Source organism: Bos grunniens, chromosome 27, assembly GCF_055505025.1.
Source record: "Bos grunniens cultivar Pamir isolate PY7600 chromosome 27, Bosgru_T2T1.0, whole genome shotgun sequence".
NCBI lineage: Eukaryota > Metazoa > Chordata > Mammalia > Artiodactyla > Bovidae > Bos > Bos grunniens.
In genome coordinates, this window is record NC_141191.1 from 2,649,379 (window position 1) to 2,670,473 (window position 21,095).

The 21,095-nt window shown below is 50.5% G+C and overlaps 1 protein-coding gene across 1 annotated transcript in view; it reads left to right on the top strand.

Annotated features, from left to right (window-relative positions):
• Positions 1-21,095, top strand: part of MYOM2 (myomesin 2) — a 63,927-nt gene that overhangs the window by 35,899 nt on the left and 6,933 nt on the right. Inside the window, exons 15-31 of the mRNA XM_086381052.1 lie at positions 701-884; positions 1,624-1,798; positions 2,155-2,276; positions 3,901-4,088; positions 5,205-5,331; positions 6,434-6,612; positions 7,395-7,509; positions 8,518-8,674; positions 8,763-8,869; positions 11,408-11,452; positions 11,960-12,096; positions 16,090-16,234; positions 16,353-16,412; positions 17,690-17,757; positions 18,164-18,277; positions 18,569-18,656; positions 19,167-19,205. Of these exons, the coding sequence (XP_086237178.1) occupies positions 701-884; positions 1,624-1,798; positions 2,155-2,276; positions 3,901-4,088; positions 5,205-5,331; positions 6,434-6,612; positions 7,395-7,509; positions 8,518-8,674; positions 8,763-8,869; positions 11,408-11,452; positions 11,960-12,096; positions 16,090-16,234; positions 16,353-16,412; positions 17,690-17,757; positions 18,164-18,277; positions 18,569-18,656; positions 19,167-19,205 (2,050 nt within the window). The remainder of the gene's footprint in view (positions 1-700; positions 885-1,623; positions 1,799-2,154; positions 2,277-3,900; positions 4,089-5,204; positions 5,332-6,433; positions 6,613-7,394; positions 7,510-8,517; positions 8,675-8,762; positions 8,870-11,407; positions 11,453-11,959; positions 12,097-16,089; positions 16,235-16,352; positions 16,413-17,689; positions 17,758-18,163; positions 18,278-18,568; positions 18,657-19,166; positions 19,206-21,095) is intronic.

The following is a 21,095-nucleotide window of genomic DNA, read 5'->3' on the forward strand; positions in this document are numbered from 1 at the left end:
GAAGGAGGGCATGGCAACCCATTGCAATATTCTTGCCTGGAGAATCCCATGGACAGAGGAGCCTGGTGGGCTACAGTCCATGGGGTGGCACAGAGTCAGATGAGACTGAAGAGACTTAGCACATACATGCACACATATTGTAGATGTGGTTGGCATGCTGTATTACATTTAACAAAATGATACACTTTCTCTCACCCCAATGAAGGTCTTTATACAATGACTGAAGTGGCCACATTTAATACATATGTGTCATTTGGAATCATAATGTACCTACGCTATTGCATTATTTAGGGAGGTGTCACTTTGTGACTACTATAGCAGCTGGGAAACAGTGAAAATTTTAAACTCAAATGTGAGAAGTTTTGATGGAATTTTCTGCATCTACTCCTCGGTTAGCTCTGTTTACAGTTCATTTCACCTTTACTAGAGCTACAACCTATGTATTGATTCCCTGAAGTTTTCCATCACTTATTGGCTTTCACATAAAAATTTTCATTGTTAACATATCCAGCTTTGGGTAGTTTCTCACCCCCTTCTCCAGATTGGCTTCCTTTTCCTAAAATTCAGAACAGGGGTGTTGATGGACTCAGAGGAGCCGTTGGCTGTTGTCTCCCACTGTGTAATCTGGGAGCCAGAGCCGAGCGCCCCCTGGGATGCGGGTTCAGGGACTGTGGCTTCCATCGGGCCCTTGTCTTCTCAGTCCATGGTGGGGAGCGGCAGCTGGCAGCGGGTGAATGCCCAGACGGCCGTGAGGTCCCCCAGATATGCCGTCTTCGACCTCGCCGAGGGGAAGCCATACGTGTTCCGAGTGTTGTCAGCAAACAAGCACGGCCTGAGTGACCCGTCGGAAATCACTGCCCCCATCCAGGCCCAGGACACCATTGGTGAGCAGTCCCTGCACATGACCCGTGTGTGAGACGGGCCCTGGGCAACGTCACGCGGGACAGCGAATGTCGACAAAGACATTAATGTCACCTGTGGGTTAAAATTCAAGTTGTCTTAAAGTTTCATTGTGCTGGAGTTGACGATCTCTCTACCTTGTTTTGGTCAACATTTCTCCCAAGTTCCATTTTCTTTTTATGAAGCCAAAAAAAGGGTTAGAAATATTTTAAAACAACAATACAACCCTACATGCACTAGGGTTCTGGTCCATGTGGCTTGCGATTCTGTCTCTGAAGATGTCTAGTATGGGTTAGAGGGATTCTGACTTGCACCAGGGGAGAGATCCAGGGCTGCATCATTGTTTGATTTGAGGCCCTTGCTGAGTCTGGCCCTCATCATTGGCCCTCTCCAATCTGCTGGAAACGTGTCCTGTTTCTTAAATGGCTAGCTTTACACCCCAGTTAAGAAAGCACGTGTGTTACTGGAGGAGCACGCTGGAGGGTCTGGACCAGGGCTGGCGGGGGTGGGAAACTCTGTGATGGGGCTTCTTTCTTGGGGAGCCAGGCTGGCACTTTGGGACAGAGTATGAGGACTGCCTGGTGCCTCCTTGGCCCCCTTCTCTGCTCTGTCCTCGTTGTCCAAACCTCACTGAAGCCCCCGGCCCTGTAGACGAGGGGACTGTGGGCCCCCGGTGTGGCCCCTGGCCCTGATGCCGCTGGGCCTGTGCGCCTGTCTCTGCAGTGGTACCCTCGGCGCCTGGCCGCGTCCTCGCGTCCCGGAACACCAGGACCTCGGTGGTCGTGCAGTGGGACCGGCCGAAGCATGAGGAGGACTTGCTGGGCTACTACGTGGACTGCTCTGTGGCCGGCTCCAATGTCTGGGAGCCCTGCAACCACAAGCCCATCGGCTACAACAGGTGTGGCCACCCGGCACCCCCCGCCCCTGCCCCCGAGTGAGCAGGAGAGGCCCAGCCCGGGACCAGGGCCCTCGGCTCGGGCTGGGGGGACGCTGCGGGCATCCATTCTGGGCCCCCGTCAGAGTCTAGCTTCCTCCAGCCCTCAATCTGGGACCCACCAATGGTGACGGGAACTAATGAACTACAACTGCAGATGAGAATGGATGGATGTTAGGCGTTCACGAGACACTCAGAAGAGTAAACTTCCTTCCAGTCCCAGGGACTACGTTTCTAGTGTGTTCAAGGCAATTTCTGTGTCTGTTGAGAAGGACAAAGGGCTGCCCCTGGCCATCACGCCCCTGATTCATATTTTCCAGGTTTGTGGTGCATGGCCTCACCACCGGCGAGCAGTATATCTTCCGAGTTAAGGCTGTTAATGCTGTCGGCACGAGCGAGAACTCGCAGGAGTCGGACGTCATCAAAGTCCAGGCCGCCCTCAGTAAGTGCTTCTCTGGCCGCTCTGCACCAGCTCCTGGTTCTCCACTACGTCTTCATTTCTGCAGGAGTCAACTGTTATGATGCCGTTTGGAACATTACACGTGGGGAAGCGTGGATGTGAATTGTTGAGCAGAAAAACACGCAGTTACATGGAGCCCTCTCATCAATTGGCTACTTGTCTTGCAAATGCCAGGGTGACAGGGGGAAATGATAATATGCGTTAAAAATAGGAAATGTTATTAGAGGTCACATTGGTTTCCAAGCACACGTGTCCACATTAAAGTGCATGCTATAGGGTGTGACTGTTTCCTTTCAAAATAAGATGCTAAGATAGAACATCAATGGCCTTTTCAGCTATTCTTAGTTCAAGGAACTTAGTCATTCCAGAAAATTTCAAATGTTTATGTAACTTTGTGGCTTTGTTCATAAATGGTGATCTTTAGAGTTATTATATTGACCACACTGAACAATTTGTGTCTTAGCTTGTAGCATTGTGCCCTAGGAAACTTGATCTGTGCAGTTCTGCATTTTATAATTGTTTATAATTATTTTATATAAAGTGGAACACAAGGCTTAAAAGTACCCATGAACATTTTGAAACAAGATCATCTCTTATACACATTTTGAATCAGAGTATGGATATTATTTTTACTTAGGAGAGACACATTTTGCTCTTTATTTCTGTCTCCATCTAAATCTAAAAGCATCTTCAGAAATTATGATCTCCCTTTTAACAGTAAATAATGTTACTGGAATTTCCAAGGAATGTCAAATCTGATAATACTTTGGTGGGCAATATAGTGAAACATTAATGCTCCTTTTATTTTATGGTCATTGTCTTAATCTATCAGGTTTTCTCAGGAGGGACTTTCAAACATTACCACTTGCCTCTTCAAGTCATTCCTACTAAAGGAAAAGCAGTCATTTGTGATTTAGTCCCATAATAGGGGCAGCTCATTTCTGGGCAGCTGTGTTTGGGTATCAGTGAGGGGTGTGCCGTGGGGTCTTCAGAGTCAAGCAGAGGCAGCAATATCCTTGCCATCCTGGTGGGAAAAGATGGTCCACTTCCAAACACGGCAGTCAAAGGGAAATGAAGTCGTGCTTATGTGAACTAGTCTGAAGTTTCTGTGACTGTGTAGGAAGTTAAGGCTCCCTGGCCTAAGGGTACTGGTCATCGCCGGCAATGGGAGGCTTGGCAGTCCTTCATAGGCATAACGAGAAAGCTGCTCTCTCCAGCTTTTCCTTAGAGGAGCGGGGAGAGCCTGTTACTTCACATGTCCAGGCCAGACTGAAATAATTCTTGGCCCTTGTGTTATTGAAATATTAGAAGACCTGTGTATGTATTGGAAGGTGTGTTTAGAGATTGCAGTGAACTCGTATGAGAGGCTTTTACCCATATTTCTTAAGCCTCCTGCATGGACGGTGGGTTCTTTACCACATGTTTCCCCTGGGAAGCCCTTTATAAAACCATTCTCTTTAAAAGAAGCAGCAGAGACGGGGCAGGGAGGCAGGACAGGAAGGAGGAGGGTGCGGGGCCGGGGTGCCACCCATGGTGAAGAGGTGGCCGTGGGGTCTCGGGCTGAGGCGCTGGGACGCGGGTGACTTTCCCGCCGTGTCTCCTGCAGCCGTCCCTTCCCACCCTTATGGGATCACCCTCCTGAACTGTGACGGCCACTCCATGATCCTGGGTTGGAAGGTGCCCAAGTTCAGCGGCGGCTCCCCCATCCTCGGCTACTACGTCGACAAGCGGGAGGCTCACCACAAAAACTGGCATGAGGTCAACTCCTCGCCGCTTAAAGAGAGGATTCTGACGGTGGGTGCTTGCGGGTTCAGTTCCTCTTGCCTGGCGACTTCTCCCCGGGGGGCGGAGTCCCCCCTCCAGCGTCTCAGAGTTCAGTGACGTTAGAGAATTTGACACAGAAGCAAAGATGAATGAAAACAGTGTGAGACCTGAGGCCCTTAGGAAGCATCTTCTTCTGAGAAGCAGGGAGGAGAGCGGGGCGGTGGGCTGCTTCCCGGGGCTGGTGGGCTGGTAGCGGCGCTGGAGGCAGGAGGCTCTGTACTCGGAGCAGGAAGGGCGGAGGCAGTGGAGACGGCGCTGCTGGGCCTGTGTGTGCCCGTCTCCCAGGCCCGTGTGTGTCCAGGCCCCTCAGCGAGTCACTTGCTCAGGTGTACATCGAGTCCAGGTGCAGGGAATCGGGGCCATGAGGACTTAGGGCAAGAAAGACCTAGAATCAAGTCCCAGGCGGACCCTTGGCCACTGCTCTTGCTCCCGGAGCCCCTCCTTGTGAGCCGCCACTCAGGGTTTCTCGGAGAGAAATAAGCGAGGTGCTGTTTGCCCACCAGGGTCGTGGGTGACGGTCACACCGTCTGCAGGGTGACATGGCCGTGTGCCCCGTCCCCACCCCGCTCTGCCACTGGCCCCTCGTGGCTCTCATCTCTGAGTCCTGATTTCCCGACCGGGTCATCAAGTCGTCCCCGAGGGAGGGCGTATGGAGTGCACAAGGGAACTGTGTGAGAGGGAGAGTGGGGATGGCCCCGTGGCAGGCGGGCTGGACTCACTGACCGGCTCCTCGATCGGCCGGAAATGCTTGCTTCCCCTGATGGACAGTGGGTTGTGATGCAGCTTCGTTTTGCTTAATAATTAGAAGTTGAGTAGTAGAGCTGATTTACACTGTTGTGTACAGCACAGTGATTCAGTCACACACACACATAGGCGTGTGCCTGTCCTTTTCCCTCAGAGGTTCTCATAAGACGCTGAGTGGAGTCCTTGTGGTCATTGTTGCTCACCTGTTTTATGCACAGGCGTGTGTATGTCAGACATTGATCCCAGTCTCCTGACTTACTCCTCCCTTTCCCCTTTGATGACAGTAAGTTTGTCTTCTGTGTCTGTGGGCTCAGTGTTAATGTAGACATATCCTCTGAATAGGTGGAGGGCTTGACTGAAGGCTCGCTCTATGAATTCAAAATTGCTGCCGCCAACATGGCAGGGATCGGGCAGCCATCGGACCCCAGCGAGCTGTTCAAGTGTGAGGCCTGGACGATGCCGGAACCAGGTAAGGGGGGGTGTCTCCTGTATACACAGGGCTGCCCAGAGGAGGGGCCTTTTGTGGTGCAGGCTTCCCAGCCAGCAGATGCTCAGTCCCCCTCACAGGTTCTGACACCACCGCCCCCACGGGCCAGGGCTGGGCATCAGGTGACCTGCCCTGTGTCCAGGCGGTAGACACACAAGCCAGGCAGTGACAAGGGGGCATGTGAGACGGGAGGCCACCCACCTCCGCTGCAGATTGAGCCCGGCTCCCCTGAGTCAGAGACGCTGTGGCCAGAGGCTGGTCCAGGGCGGACCTGCTCCAGGGGTGGGGGGAGCCCAGCTTCCCGGAGGAGGCGGGAGCCGGGACTGGCGTGGGGCAGCTGGATGCCACTGGCTGTGCGTTTGTTCAGGACCCCCTCCCAGAGCACCCAGGAGCCCGGGGTCTCTGGTTCTGAAGGGCCTCGTCGTCAAAGATCTGCATTTACTCAGAGCTCTACATGCACAGATGTGTTTTCACAAATTCACAAAGACTGGGCGTATCCAGAGAAACTGATCCAGCCCATCAGGGCCTGTCAGGGTACCCAGTCTGTCAGGGTCCCTAATGCAATGGTTACTATGCTCACGTTTTGAACAAAACCAAACAACATAAAACAGTAAACCCAAAGTTGAAGCCTAAAATATCAGAAATTCTGAGGCTCAAAATTTTCAATTTTGGGGCCAAATTATATTGCTTTTTCCCTTCTTTTTTGGGCAGGGAGGGAGGAGAGTGGTTTTAGTGATATTAATTTTTTCCCCTTAGAAAAGTCAGTGGAAGAGAAAGCTGTGGAAGTTCCCTGAGGCTGTGGGGGTTTAGAGTGATTAGTCAGGGCGGGGCTGTGGCCCTTCCTGCTTTCACTGCTCAGGGTTCCTCTGGACCTGGGTGGGGGGTCAGCCCCACCCCAGCGGTGCTGTCGCAGCGGGAGGGGTCCCCTGGTGGTGGAGCAGGTGCCTGGTCCCTGGGTGAGTCCTGTGATGCTCGGGTGTCCAGGCAGATGTGGGCGGGTACCGTCTTGCACGCCTTTCTCTCTGCGGGACGGGCCTGCGGGTCCTGGGCGAGCGTGGGGACTCGGGCGTCTGTGCGCTTTCAGGCCCTGCCTACGACCTGACGTTCTGTGAGGTCCGGGACACGTCCCTGGTGCTGCTCTGGAAACCCCCAGTGTATTCGGGCAGCAGCCCTGTCTCTGGCTACTTCGTGGACTACAAAGAGGAGGACTCCGGAGAGTGGCTCACTGTCCACGAGACTGCCACACCGCATCGCTACCTGAAGGTGACGCAGGCCCCTCAGGCCTTGTCTTCTCGGGAGCGGCTGTGTCGGGGTCTAGCCCGAGGCCCCTAGGGGCTGGCGTGTGTGACTGGGTACCCCTCCTGCTTGCTGGGGGTTCTGGACTGCCTGCCCTCTGCAGACCTGCGCAGCAACTGCGTGTGGGGACCGTCTGCAAGGGCAGCTTCCTCTCCCTGCCGCCGCACGACCACCCCTGACAGTGCTGAGACCTCACGGTCCTGGCTGCGTGGATGTACCATCCACAGTGATGACTGGAATTACGTCTTTTCACACTGACTCTGTGTTTTATTTACTCGATTCATATGATTGCTGGTGGACGTCTATCTGATAAACACACACACATACACAGTGTGAACACATCTGAAGAGTTTATTCTCCAAATGTTTCTATTTCTAGCTCCGGCAGTAGTCACTGGGGTCAGGTCAGCGGTGACAGGTCAGGTCAGTGGTGATGAGTCAGTGGTGACAGCTCAGCAGTGATGGGTCAGGTCAGTGGTGATGGGTCAGTGGTGACGGGTCAGGTCAGTGGCGCCTGCTCAGCGGTGACGGGTCTGGTTATTGATGAGGGTTGGGTCAGTGGCTCAGACCTGAGGCCCTGCCCCTGGATCTCGTCTCCCCTCCTGATCCCCTGACTTCCTCTGCATGGCTGGTTGACCTGGAAGAACATGATATTTATACAAAGAAAGCATGTTCGTAATAAAAATGTGATGAAGGATGAAGTCATTTTCGTTTATCGGTTCATGTGTGACTTTTCTTTCATCTCTCAAGGTGTGTGACCTTCACCAAGGAAAGACCTACGTGTTCCGCGTGCGGGCAGTGAACGCCAGTGGGGTGGGGAGGCCCTCAGACACCTCGGAGCCAGTGCTGGTGGAGGCCAGGCCAGGTGAGACTCGCCCGCTCAGCTGGCAACAGGCAAGACCTCTTGGTGGGGTGACCTGGAGGGGGGAACAAGCAGGCATGTGGAGGGTGGGCAGGAGGATGGCGGGACTGTCGTGAAAGGAGTGGTTGGCGCACGTGGTAAAGGATGACTTCCCTGACATTCCACATGCCCCGCCACCCCAGGCGGAGAGGGGCACGTGAGGTCTTCCCGAGGGGGTGGGAGTCTTCACTGGCAGTGGCAGAACAGCAGGCAAGCGGTGACGACGGTGTCTTAGGTTACGGCTGAGTTTTGATCAAAAATTATAAAGCCTCTGGTAATCGTCTTGGTTACAAGTAGTCAGAGCCTAGCTTATGGGCCCTTGGTGGGGAAGTGGTTCCGAGGGTGGGAAGTGAGCTCCCAGAACACGAGACACGCTGGGAGGGGGCCCCTGCCTCCCAGAAGGGGTGGAATCGGGTGGAAGCCATGGCATCCCCGGGGGTCTCCCCTCCCTGAGACCAGCGAGGCGGGGTGTTCCGCCTCTGGCTCTGTCGTCTTGGTGAGGAGGGTGTCAGGGAGCTCCCAGCTCAGCCGGCATGTCTCCTCCGGTTCTGACCCCTAAGGGACAGCCGTGAGTGGCCTGTGTGGGGCCAGGTGTCCAGCTGCGTCCAGCACACCCTCCCTGACCCAGAGGAAAAGTGGGGACAGAAGAGCGGGGTGTGGGGGAGACCGCTGTGACTGTGCTGCCCAGGCCCAGGGGTGGAAGTGATCAGACCCCAGGGGGAAGGACCGAGTGTCTGGACTTCAGGGGTGCCGGGTGCAGAAAAGGACGTGGACAGAAGGTGATGATGGGACAGCAAACCTGTCCTCCTCTGCCCTCCGTCACTGCCGAGGGCGTGTTGGCCGACATCCTGGGCGGATGGTCAGTGAAAACCGCTAATTCGATGTTGCACGCGCTCTGTGCCGGGCCACGCCTTCTCCAGAGAGAGCCCGGGGCGGACGCCGCGTCCCTAAGTGCTCCTGGCTCCTCCGCAGGCACCAAAGAGGTCAGCGCAGGCGTGGACGAGGAGGGCAACGTCTACCTGAGCTTCGACTGCCCGGAGGTGACGGACGCCTCCCACTTCACGTGGTGCAAGTCCTACGAGGACATCGCGGACGACGACAGGTTCAAGGTCGAGACCGCAGGGGACCAGTAAGTTCCTCCCTGGGCCGGCCGGCGTGACCCGCTAGGAGCACCTTCCAGCACAGCAACTCATGCCCCGGGCTCTCTCCCCTTCCAGCTCGAAGCTGTACTTCAAGAACCTGGACAAAGAGGACCTGGGGACGTACTCTGTGTCGGTCAGCGACACAGACGGCGTGTCCTCCAGCTTTGTCTTGGATGAGGAAGGTAACACCTGCGGGACACTGGCTTGCCTTTGGGGTTTTCGTAACACTTTGAAAGATTGATGCTCATAGAGAAAAGACTTACTTGCTCAGAAAATGTGTGTGTCTTTTCGTGATGCTAAGGGTGGGGAATCTTTTTTAAATCCAAAAATTATTTTGGAAATTACACAAACTCTTGAGTTTCTACTCTAGCCACTAAGTAAATCACTGGTCCGGGAATATTTTATTTATTGCTCTCTATATTGCATTTATTTGCCTCCCATTTTGTTTTAGAGATGAGTTTTATTTACATTTCATTAGTTTGGCAAGTACCAACTAGAATATTATAAATAAGTCCATAAAACTAATGAGAGGCATGCAAAGAAGCTTCCCTTTCCTCCCAGCACTGACTAATTGGATAATCAGCTAATAAAAGAAAACACACACATATGGATGTATGTATTTGTGTGCACGAGATAACATTTAATTGCCATAGTTAAGATCCCTCTCTGTTTTACAAATAGCAGACGGCAGAAAGGAGTGAAGGAAGTCAGCTCATCACGACCTGGTGAAGAGCAGCCCTTCTCTTAGGCGGGTCCCGAGGTCTGAGTCCCCAGGCACTGAGCCAGCCTTAGGAGGAGGCTTCCCCCTGCCTGGGTTGATGTTTCTTGTGTCTGTGATCTAGAGGGGACTGCATAACTCTGGGTAGAAGCCTCAGATCTTCATGTTGGGTCTTTAAAGTCTTCCGAGTGCCGTAGAGTCCTCAGTCAAAAATGCCATAGGTTGCTCATCTAATCCTTTCCTTATCAGCTGGCAGTTTGTTTGCCATAGCCAAAGGGGTGGTCTCAGAAGAGGGATACAGTTGTGGGGGGTGGAGGCTAGGACGGGAGGCGGGGCTAGGACGGTGGTGGGCAGGGGACAGGGTCTGAGGATGGCAGGCATGTGAGGGTCCTGTGCAGACATTGGGTAAGTTGTGGGGAGCCCCTGTGATCTGACGGGACCAGCAGGAGAACGGCAGAGCAGTGCACCATCTCTGCTTCCTGGGGTCCCCAGCAAGCAGGAACAGGCTGGAATCTACTCACAGGCCTTCTAAGCTGCCCTTTCTGACCCCTATGTGGTGGTCTTCAAACAGCCTTTTATTTGCAAAACATCCTTTAAGAATTCTGATAAGTGGTGTACTCCTCTGCTCCATTTGAGAGTTTGAAGACATTTCACCTAAATTTTAAATCATTGCAAAGGATGAACGTTTCCAGTACCTTTTATATTGTATATGGACATCAAGTCCAGTCAGGCAAAACCTTGATGCGGAAGCTTTAGGTCATCTGATGTATGGAAGTTCCTGCTGTGAGATCTGCTGTGAGACCTTTAAATCCACTGTCCAGGTTGAGTTACTTCTGGTCACAAGAAATCTGCTTCATTGTTCGGTTCAAATGCTGTGCTGTGCTCAGTCATGTCTGACTCTTTCTGACCCCCTGGACTGCAGCCCACCAGGCTCCTCTGTCCATGGGATTCTCCAGGCAAGAATACTGGAGTGGATTGCCATTTCCTCCTTCAGGGGATCTTCCCTGCTCAGGGATCGATCCAACCTGAATCTCCTATACTGCAGGCAGATTCTTTACCCCTGAGCCATTGGGGAAGCCCAAAGGCTGGAGTGGATTTGCATACAGACCTCTGTAACCATGATCTCATTTCTAAATTCTAATTTTAAGTAGAAAGGAAGGAAGGTGAAAGAAATTATTTAGAACCTTCAATTTTCTTAACTCATTCTTGAGACTCTTAGGAGCAATGTATTCTTTGTTTTTTTTTTTAATTTTTATTGTTTAGTTTATTATAATTTTTTTAAACTCATGAAAATACACCACAGTGAAATTCTGGGTAGGTGAGAGAGATGTTGAAGCAGGACAGTCTGAAAGCAGAAGGAAAATCACAGACCAGCATGTTCTCGGTGAGCCAGACTGATTTCATGGAAGAGTTCCTACGGAATGAGAGGATGTGGAAGTGCAGCCCTCTGTGTCACCCTGTGCAGGTCGGCCTCTAGTCTGGTACACAGCTGCCCTCCCAGCCCTGCACTCAGGACCACCACCCTAACCAGTCCTAACACACCCCTCTAGGAAGTGGGTTGTCTCAATGTGAGGCACCACTGACTTCCTGCGGGACTTCCCAGGTGGCACAACTGGTAAAGAACCTGCCTGCCAACGCAGGAGACATCAGAGATGGGGGTTCAGTCCCTCGGGAGGATCCCTTGGAGGAGGCCCTGGCAACCCACTCCACTATCCTCGCCTGAAGAATCCCATGGCCAGAGGAGCCCAGTGGGCTGCAGTCCATGGGGTGGCAGAGAGTCAGACACGACTGAAGCGACTGAGCACACACGTGCACTGATTCCCCAGAGGGACTGTTCACAGCTCGTGTTACCCCGTCTCCTTCTCACTTCAGTTCTCATTTCTTTCACATCCTCAAATGAAATCCTGGTGACGTCGAATCTCTGTTTTGTCTAGCTTTGCTCTGGCTTAAAACTTCTGAACATACAGGTCAAAACCACTGATGCTCTTTGTCTTAATTTCAGAGCTGGAACGTCTGAAGGCCCTGAGCAATGAGATCAAGAACCCCAGTAAGTGGGCCTGGATCGGAGCAGGGCCATGTCTGTGACCTGTGCAGCCCTGAGGGGCCTTGCTTCGTGTGGCAACTCACGTGCTTGTCACTGTGTGGCTCAGAACAAGTAGTGCTGACACTGTAACCGGCAGTGATTTTCACTGCAAACCATGTTTTGGATTTCGGGTTGAGTGTGTCTGCTTGATCCAAGTGAGAATTGCACCAGGTGGGATCTTCAGCTTCGGATTACGCTGAATTCAGACGGAATATGTCTGTGGTCCCTGGGCCCTCAGGGAAGCAGACCATGCATGCTGAGGACCCACGGGTGTGAGGCTTTGATTGCAGTGCCAGGCTAACTAGAGTTGTGTTTCGTAGTTTTGGTTTTCATAATCAAGTCAATGCTCAGGGGTTTTTTACATTTTCAAAAAATGTAATACTGAGGATTGAGATTTTCCTACAACACGCAACTCTTCTTTCTCACTGGGATTCACGCACTATTGACTTGGTATTTCTTGTCTTGCACTAGCGATTCCTCTGAAGTCAGAATTAGCTTATGAGATTTTTGACAAGGGCCAGGTCCGCTTCTGGCTCCAGGCTGAGCACTTATCCCCAGACTCCAGCTACCGCTTTATCATCAATGACAGAGAAGTCGCCGACAGCGAGGTGAGTGTGTGTGAGCGTGGTCTCTGGCTATGGAGGCTTCCGGGTGTGAACGGGAAGGTCAGCTCCTGAAAGTCGGCATTCTGGTTTGTTTGCATTCCTTTTGGGCTGTAGAAGGCTGACGAGGTGGGTGAGAGAAGGCTGAGGCTGGCACTGTTCAGAGCTTTGGTCTGGGTTTCATGAGAGATGGGGAGGTCTTTAAATTCAAGCCTATTACAATTAAAAAACAACGACCTACGTTTTAGAGACATTAGCTTGGTGTTATGGAAAAGTTCTGGTCGCACAGGGTGATATGCTCCACAGATCCATTTGTTTCCTCTTCATGGGGGTTTTGAAGGCGGATATTTTTGCCCTGATGGGAGCAAGGCCTCCCTCACCCTGCCCCAGCCCCCAGAGCTCCTGTGGGAGGCGACACCAGGGAAATTAGTGTCTTGAGCTTGAGCTTTAGGCTGCCTCCGGGCGAATCTGGGCCAAGAAAATGCATAGGATGCTGTGATGCAATACTTTGTCCTTCTGCTGCTTTTATTTGTATAGAATGAAGCTTACGAATGTTAGAAGGTTCCTGTTTTGCTTGTGGAATATTGTGTTTCCATATAAGTCATTCTGTCTAATTACTACAGCACAACCGGGAACACAGTTAAAAGCCGACCACTTGACTGGATCCCTTCCTTACTGTTCAGTGGTGCCCTGGGGGTGTCTGTAGTCCCGGCGTCCTTACCTCCTCTGTCCTCCTTCCGCTTGGTACCCACTGCTTTGTATCTGTTCAGCAATCCCACTGAGCCTCACTCAGGCGCCTCAACCATCTGCTGCACGAGTGTGAACGGGACTGGCTGGGAGGTGGGGTCGCTCACTGTCCTTCTGAGCCGGACTCCTCATCCCTGGTCTGACGCCTATGTCTGACGGGTTTTAGTAAAGCTTGGTTAGATGGATGTCCCTCAGGGAAACGTCGTGTGTGGACAAAGATCCTGTGAGTTTCTTTCCCAGTCCATCTTCCCCTTGAGAATAATGACGTCCTTGAAGGACTGTACAAGCTGGGGGGTGGCTAGTAAGCAGAAAGCACGCAGCTTCCTCTTGGCTGCAGAAGAGCCCACAGTATGGACACTGTGCATAGAAGAGCGTCATGGTCGAGGTGACTGGAAACATTTTTTATGAGCAGAGATCATGTAGGCGTGCAATGGAATTTAATGTAATTGTGCTTTATCTGCAGAGTATATTTTGATTAACATTTCCTACCTGCTCTGGATAGCTGACTTTAAGATTGGCATCTTCGCTATACAGCTCATCTTTTGCAATAGGGCTGTACTATTTCACTGCCTTAATTAGCAATCCACATGTGACTTTTCTGTATGGAGATTGATACTGTTTTGTGAAAGTCACATAGAAACCTGTATTTATGGCCCCCATAAAATCATTGAACTTCATCTCACTGCATAATGGAGGTTGCCAGAAGCCTAATTTTTTCACAAACCTGCCCAGACCCCATGGTGCAGAAGCTAAGAGAATGTAGAAGGCTCTGGGTTGCTGAGGATCTCGTTGGTGAGAGAGGTTCCTTTTCACCTCTCAGGCCTAATTAGAGTAGGTTCCTGCAGGCTGCTGCTCACAGATGCTTAAAGGGAGCAAAAGTCTGACAGAATCAGAGCGGCTCCTTGAAATTTGCTCCTGGTTTGCAAAAGCAAATACTCAGAACTACAAAGACACTCACGGGCCCCACAAGGTACTCTGTTCAGCCCTCAGCCTGCTGCCCCTTCCTTGTCCAGCCCCCAAGAACCACCCGAGTCTCCAGGAAGGAGACAGGTCCCATGCACTCCCTGTGATCAGCACCATCTCCCAAAATGACCACCCTCAAAAGTAATCTGAGCTCATGTGTCTCAGAAAAATACCTAAGCCATCCTATACAGGAACACAATTTCCAACTGTCAAGGTGATTTTTTTTATGTTTACTGGAAGTTAAGGCCCATGGGCATGGGCTGGCTTGATTCAGTTAAAGCCCGAAAGTCATCTTTGGTCAAGGAGAACCTGAGGCATCACGTTAACCCCTGGGACCTCACACACTCATTCTCTTTTCCCCATGGTTGGCAGCTTATATTCTGCAAATTGCATTTGAGTGCCCTCTGTAGCCTAGACAAATGACATATAGCCTTGCCCTCCTGGAGGTTATCCCAGAGTGGAAGAAACACAACTTGAGTCAGAGGATGATATAGAAAAAGTACAGAGCGTGTTAAAACAGTTATGTGTGAGCTAAGTCATTTAAGAGAGAAAGAAAGTGAAGTCGCTCAATCGTGTCCAACTCTTTGCGACCCCCCCGTAGCCTACCAGACTCCTCCGTCCATGGGATTTTCTAGGCAAGAGCACTGGAGTGGGTCACCATTCCCATCTCCAGTGGATCTTCCTGATGCAGGGATCGGACACTCAAGTTTCCTGCATTGGCAGGTGGGTTCTTTACCACGAGCGCCACATACAGTGAGTGCTGATTCTGAGAAGGAGCTGTTAGAGCCTGGAGAATATAAAGGAGATTCCCAGAGTAGTGGGTTCCTGGGTTCTCCTCAGGAGGAATAGTTTGGGGAACAGGCGTGCCCTGCAGCCTTCCCGAGGGAGAGTGGGCAAGGTGTGGACTGGAGACAAGGCGGGGTGGGCTGACTGAGCGGAGTGGCCATGGAGAGGGCATCTTGGAAATGCACTTGGATAAAACGGAAGGAGGGAGAAGGCAGAGGGGCCTCCTCCAACACCAAGGGGGGAATTTGGAGCCAACCCTTGATGCTGAGGGGGCTGAGCTTAGGGACACTGAACAAAGGCGCTCTTTCACTAACATTTATCTCGACGCTCTTGGGACGCTGGCATTTGGAATCCACAATATGAATGTCAGCTGAGAGGGGAAGATGAGCATCCTGAAAATAGATGTGCGTGATCTGTCAGGACGTGGCTGATCTTATGCAGTTTCTATTAGTCGCCTACAGACAGAAGTGTGTCCTGGTAGTGTGGTCAAAGTGAGGGTCGTCGGAGGAGGGTGTCTCTAATGAACGGAGTGGCCTCCCCTGGTTCCCGCCCTGGGTGCTGACCACAGATCCCGAGCGGCGACCCTGCTCACCTTGCTCCAGGCCACGCTCTCCTGGGACAGGTCAGGTCCAGGCAGGGAAGCCTTTGCTTAAGTCCCGGCTGCCTGCCTCTGAAAGGAGGCAGGAACACCTGCAGGAAGCATCACCGGCAGAGGTGGCTGTGCCTCTGTTCACTCTGGGCGTGGAGCAGGGTGAGGTCCAGGCTGAGGGAGCAGCCTTCTGCTATTGCAGTGGACGCCCTGGGGAGCCCATCCTGGCACCTTGGCCCCCTTTCCCTGCCCAGCGGCTGCGCTGGAGATGGTCATCCATGTGCTTGTGCCCCTCCTGCCTCTGACGTGCTCAATGGCGACCTCGAACCCAGGGTGGAATAACACGTGGCCCATTAGCAACCACACGGGATCGGAGCACCTGCGGCTCATCACAGGCGACGAGGGTGGAGTCTGCAGACTGAGCCCTGGGCGGGCTGCGCCAGGAAGGGTTCCCCTGAGGCTGCCCAGCTGGGGTTGCAGAGCCTGGAGACCCTCAGCCCTGGTGCCAGCGTGGTGATGGGGCAGGGGCGACCAGTCGGGAAGCCCTCACGGTGTGAAGGTGGTTGTGTTGCCGTCTCTGGTTCTGTGGTCACACGGGTCCCAGTGCATCCCGCTCTGCTCCCCATGTGCTATCTCATGGCGGTTGCACATTCCCAGGGCATGTGCAGAGTTTCTGCTGGATTCGAGTGTAGGTTGCTCCTCACGTAGACCCAGGGTGTCATCACCCAATGTCCCTTATTTGATCTTTGCTTCACCAAGAGGTTCAGTGGATGGAATTTCACTTTCTGGTTTTGGGCAGCATACTCCTTTAAGATACAATAGTTGAGTGACTGTCAGATCCCAGAGGGGAAGCTTCGGGAAGGCATTTTCCCTTTCGGGAAGGTGGGATTCTCACCTCCCCTGTGTGCTCCCAGACACACAGAATCAAGTGTGACAAGTCCACTGGCATCATCGAGATGGTGATGGATCGGTTCACCATTGATAACGAAGGCACCTACACCGTGCAGATTCAAGACGGAAAAGCCAAAAGCCAGTCTTCTCTGGTTCTTATTGGAGACGGTACGCTATGTGGAAGGTCCTTGTATGTCCATAAAAGAAAATTCAAAACAGATTCTTCTGATTTGAGAGAAGCATGTTTATTTCATTTCTGTTTTTTTCCCTTAAATATTGGATTTAGCATTCAAGGCTGTCCTAAAAGAGGCTGAATTTCAAAGAAAGGAGTTCCTCAGGAAACAAGGTAGGTGGTCGGCTGGCTCCCCACCACTGGCATAGACGAAGGTGTAGGATTTGAGTATTTGTTTGGAGCAGATCCTGTCTGAGGCCAGACGGCTAACTGCAATTTTAAAATGATGGAGAAGTCAGATCTCTTGTATTCTGTAGAAGTTTGGACCCTTTCTGTTCCTTTATTTCATCTGTGCTTTTTTCTTGCTTCTACTTGAAAAGCCCTGGAATCTCTTGTTTAGTGTTGATGTTTTCCTGCAGTGACAAGGAAAGGGTGCCCCCGTTACAGGTCCATATGAGTCCAGTGATTGTAAAAAAAAGAGGAAAGAATGGAGGGAGGCAGTGAGGTGGGGGCTTTGTTAGGAGAGATGGAGAGAGGGCCACAGACCCAACTCCAATGCCCAGGAACTTGTTATTTTACTTAAAATTGTGTGAACTTGAACTTTTAGATGTAATTGTTTAGTTATAAATAATATATTTTAAATACATTGTTTTAAAAATGCATATTATCAATAACTAGATATGAAGGAAAATAGATAAATTTTAAAAACTGAAATATAGCCCAGGGGTTTATTTGAAAAACACTTTTATACAGAATTTCTGTTTTTTTTTTTTAAGTTAGAATACAGATTTTAAAATATAAAAATATTATTTTATTGTTTTTATGTTATTTTTTTTAATAGACAAAAATATTTATTTTACCTATTTCTACCATATGATTCTTTAACTTTGTAGAATGTATTTATATGGAAGAAATTAAAAAATACTTTCTAAATCTGCTTTGTATTTTTGTGTTGAATGTGTTATTAGCATATGACTTTTACATTAGGCAAAATGGTATTTTCTACAGATATATAAATTCATCTTTGATTTCAGATGCTATGTAAATAAAATATCACATGTTGATATGATTGCTAGGTCAAACTGCTTTTTCTTCATCATACTTAGATTAGTTCTCCTATTTCAAGGTTTTTATAGGCTATGCTGGTGGATGTTTATTCAGACACGTGCCTTGAGAAGAAATATAGCATTTCATTATTCTTCTTTCTAAAGGGCAGTAGCCGTCAGATGTCAGTAAGCAGGAGAGAGTGGGCAGCGTCGTCCTGTTGGAAATAGAGATTTTTGTACCAGGATTGCACATGCTGAGGTCAAAGCCCTGAAGATTAGTTTTATCAAGTTATTTTGGTTTCAGACTGAACAACTACTTTCTTTTGCCCCGAATGCATTTATATGTATGTGTCTGTGTATACATTTTTCTCCTTTTTAAAAACTTTTCTCCCCTTCTCCCCCCAGGCCCGCATTTTGCTGAGTATCTGCACTGGGATGTTACAGAAGAGTGTGAGGTTCGGCTTGTGTGTAAGGTGAGAGATCGGTTCCACCCAGAAGGGAGTGACAATCGGGGAGATGGTCACATCACACGCGTGTGGCTTTAAATTATTTATAAATTTAAAATACACTGCTCACAACTTGTCTTTATTATTGAAATCGTCTATGAACCAAAAGAAACTTACACCATCTGATTTCTTGGATTAGAAGAAGGAGGAGTCATTCATTCTTCCTGTTGGGGCTTAATTATTTCAGAAGCTGGAATTTAGAAATGTATTTACCGTTGGTAGAACAGATAGCTTTCTTGTGAGCTTCCATCTGACACCGTCTATAATAAAAGTTTATTCACTTTTTTTAGGTCTGTGATTTGAAATCAGAAAAGACTTTTTTCTCACGAGCTCCAGCAATTCACATACTCAACATAAGACCCCTGTCTTGTAGGTTGCAAACACCAAGAAGGAAACAGTTTTCAAGTGGCTAAAGGATGATGTTCTGTATGAAACGGAGAAGATGCCTGACCTGGAGAAGGGTGTCTGTGAGCTGCTTATACCAAAGGTGTGTGTGTGTGTGTACACGTGTGTGCGTGCTCTGCCATTTCAGTCATGTCTGACTCTTTGCGACCTTCTGGCTCCTCTGTCCATGGGATTCTCCAGGCAGGAATACTGGAGTGGGCTAAAGAAAACAGAAACAAGGAAGAAAAGTCTTTCAAACCTCTTGCGAATTCTGCCTTATCTCCCAATTTGCATGCTGAATGTCCATGGTTTGCAAAGGAAACGTATTAGCTTGTATTAGGTTTTATATCGTGGCATCAGTTTTACATACGTGTTGGGTGTGTTTCATTTGCAGCTGTCGAAGAAGGATCACGGTGAATACAAGGCAACCTTGAAAGACGACAGGGGTCAGGACGTGTCTACCCTTGAGATAGCTGGCAAAGGTAGATGAGAGCCTTGTCCCGGCTCCCCAGGGAGGTCCACCTGGCCAGCAGGATGGGTGTGAGATGCGGGCGAGGCGTCCTGCGCCCTTGGGCATATTGTGTCTTTGGTGGCAGCGCAGCAGAGGGCAGGCTTCTACTCCTGCTGTCCTCAGAGGCGTTTGAGTGAGTTGAGAAGAATGTTACGCTGGGCTTTTCTGAAACGCCATCTTCGTCCACCAACAGGAGCCAAATCCTGTCCCATGATGAATGTGTTAAAATGATTGAACCCAGGATGAGGTGGTTCAGTTAAATGCAAGGTCAGATGAATGTTGAGCAAAATGTCCTTGCTCCAGGTTTAAAAAATGGAGAAATTAGGATTTATCACCACATAAGCCTTTCATGGATACACATTGCCATTTTAATATTTCATTTTTCAACTGAACATCCTGCTTTCCAGTATCAATTTAATTAAACGTGAAAACGCTGCTGATAAATTAGGCCTGTAACTGTGCACTTCCTCCTTCCTTTCAGTGTATGAGGATATGATTTTGGCGATGAGCAGAGTCTGTGGTAAGTAAATGCCTTCTAATTTTCAAGTCATTTCGGGGCTAGACTCTCTATTTCCCGAGAAGGGCATTTTCCACAGCTGATGGAACCACAGCACATCTGTGAACAGGCCCAGATTTAGTGGCAGGACAGCGGCTTGTGGATGACAAAGGCATACAGAAAGGGCTTTCTGGGGGGTCAGGCTAACGGCCCACAGAACAAGAGTCTGTTCTTAGTGTCCCCAGGGCTGGAGGTGATGTGTGGCTGCAAAGCAAATCCGTTGTGATAGAGTTAGGGTCCCTTGACCTCCTCACCCTTGTGATAAGGAATCTGGAGGGGTGACTTTCAAGTTCTCATTCAGAGGTAAAATTCTGTAACTGTGGATACAAACAAACCCGTTATAAGAATCGATGCCAGAGTGACAGTTCTCTGCATGGAGGACGCTGTGTGTGTGAACACACACGTGAGAACATGCTGTTGACACTTCTCTACGTTCCCACCTGACTTCTGAGGCGGGAACAGAACTGGAGCCTCAGGCTCCTTAGTGAAGTCGCAGCATCTCATCACTGTGTCCACGAGGCGTGCTAAGACACCCCGTGTGCGTCTTCTGCGTCTTAGGAGAGACCACGGTATTCAGACGAGAACTCTGGTCCCGGGGCAATTGTGCGACCTGCTGTCACCAGCAGAGTCCTGGGGAGCACTGGGGTCATCTCGTGTCCCTAGTTCAGGAGCCCAGGCTTCCTTCTCATATCCTTCAGCATTCCCTCCTGTCGCGAGACGTGTACTCTAGGATGCGACCCATCCAATTCTTTCACATTGGTAATCCTCCAGTTTCACAAAAATGTCTGAGGTGTAGGTTCTCTAAAGGGGGCCAAACTTATAGTGTGTCCCTTGATTTTTAATACTTAAGAACTCTGAAATGTCTAATCAAATAAGAAGCAATTGTGGAACAGAAACACCAACGGCAGAACTCACTTTTTGGTGTGGTGACTGCAAAGATTAAATATGTATCTGGTTAAATTTTGTCTGATAAGACATAGATGCTCTTTAAATCTTCAAAGTCAAGGCTTAGTAAGGATGCAGTTGAGATAAAGTGGAGGATAAGCATAGGACTTCCGTGGCGCGTTGCCCCAGTCAGAGTCAGCCCTGGAAGCCAGGCTCTTGTTGTCTGATTACCCGGGATGTGCATCCTGCCGTCCCTTCTCCCCGTGGCGGCACAGTTGCTTATCCATAGATTCTATCTGAAGTGAGTCAACCCGGCTGGTGGTGTGGGGCAGGGTGTAACCCCGTGCAGGATCGATGAGGAGCACAGGGACATACCGGCACCCGGATCTGAGCTGAGATATTTCCCAGAGCCGCTCTCCTGCCCGGCTGTCCCACGTGCGTGCTCAGTCACCGCAGTCAGACCTGACCACTCTCCTCTGCCCCTGCGTCTTACAGACGGTACCAGTCCCCACTCCCTGCTTGACTGGAAACCCTTCTGGACACGCTGTCATTTACTAACCCTATCTGTAGTCTGAAAAATGACCCTCCTCTTTACGCTCTTCTGTTAAGACTGCAGCGTTTCCGCATCTTTGTGTTCCAGGATGTGCGGCTTGCTGCCCTCTGCGGTTAGTCCACTCCGCCCCCCACCACAGGGTGAAATGTGCGGAGAAGCACGATGCAGAAAGGGGTTTAGAAAAGCCATTTTCTGGTTTACCTCCAGGCAGGAGCAGAGCGAGGACTCCAGAGGCCACGGGGTGGGGCGTTCAGGTAGCTGGCTCTGAGCTCAGAGCCCTGTGGAGGGACTCCCACCGGGGCATTGTTGATGCATTTCCACAAGACGTGTAGGTGACGGAATGCCTGGGGGTTCTTCCCTTCAGGGGGTAGGAAGAGGGAGGGGAGGGGTGTGAGAAGCTGGATGTGGTCTTGCCC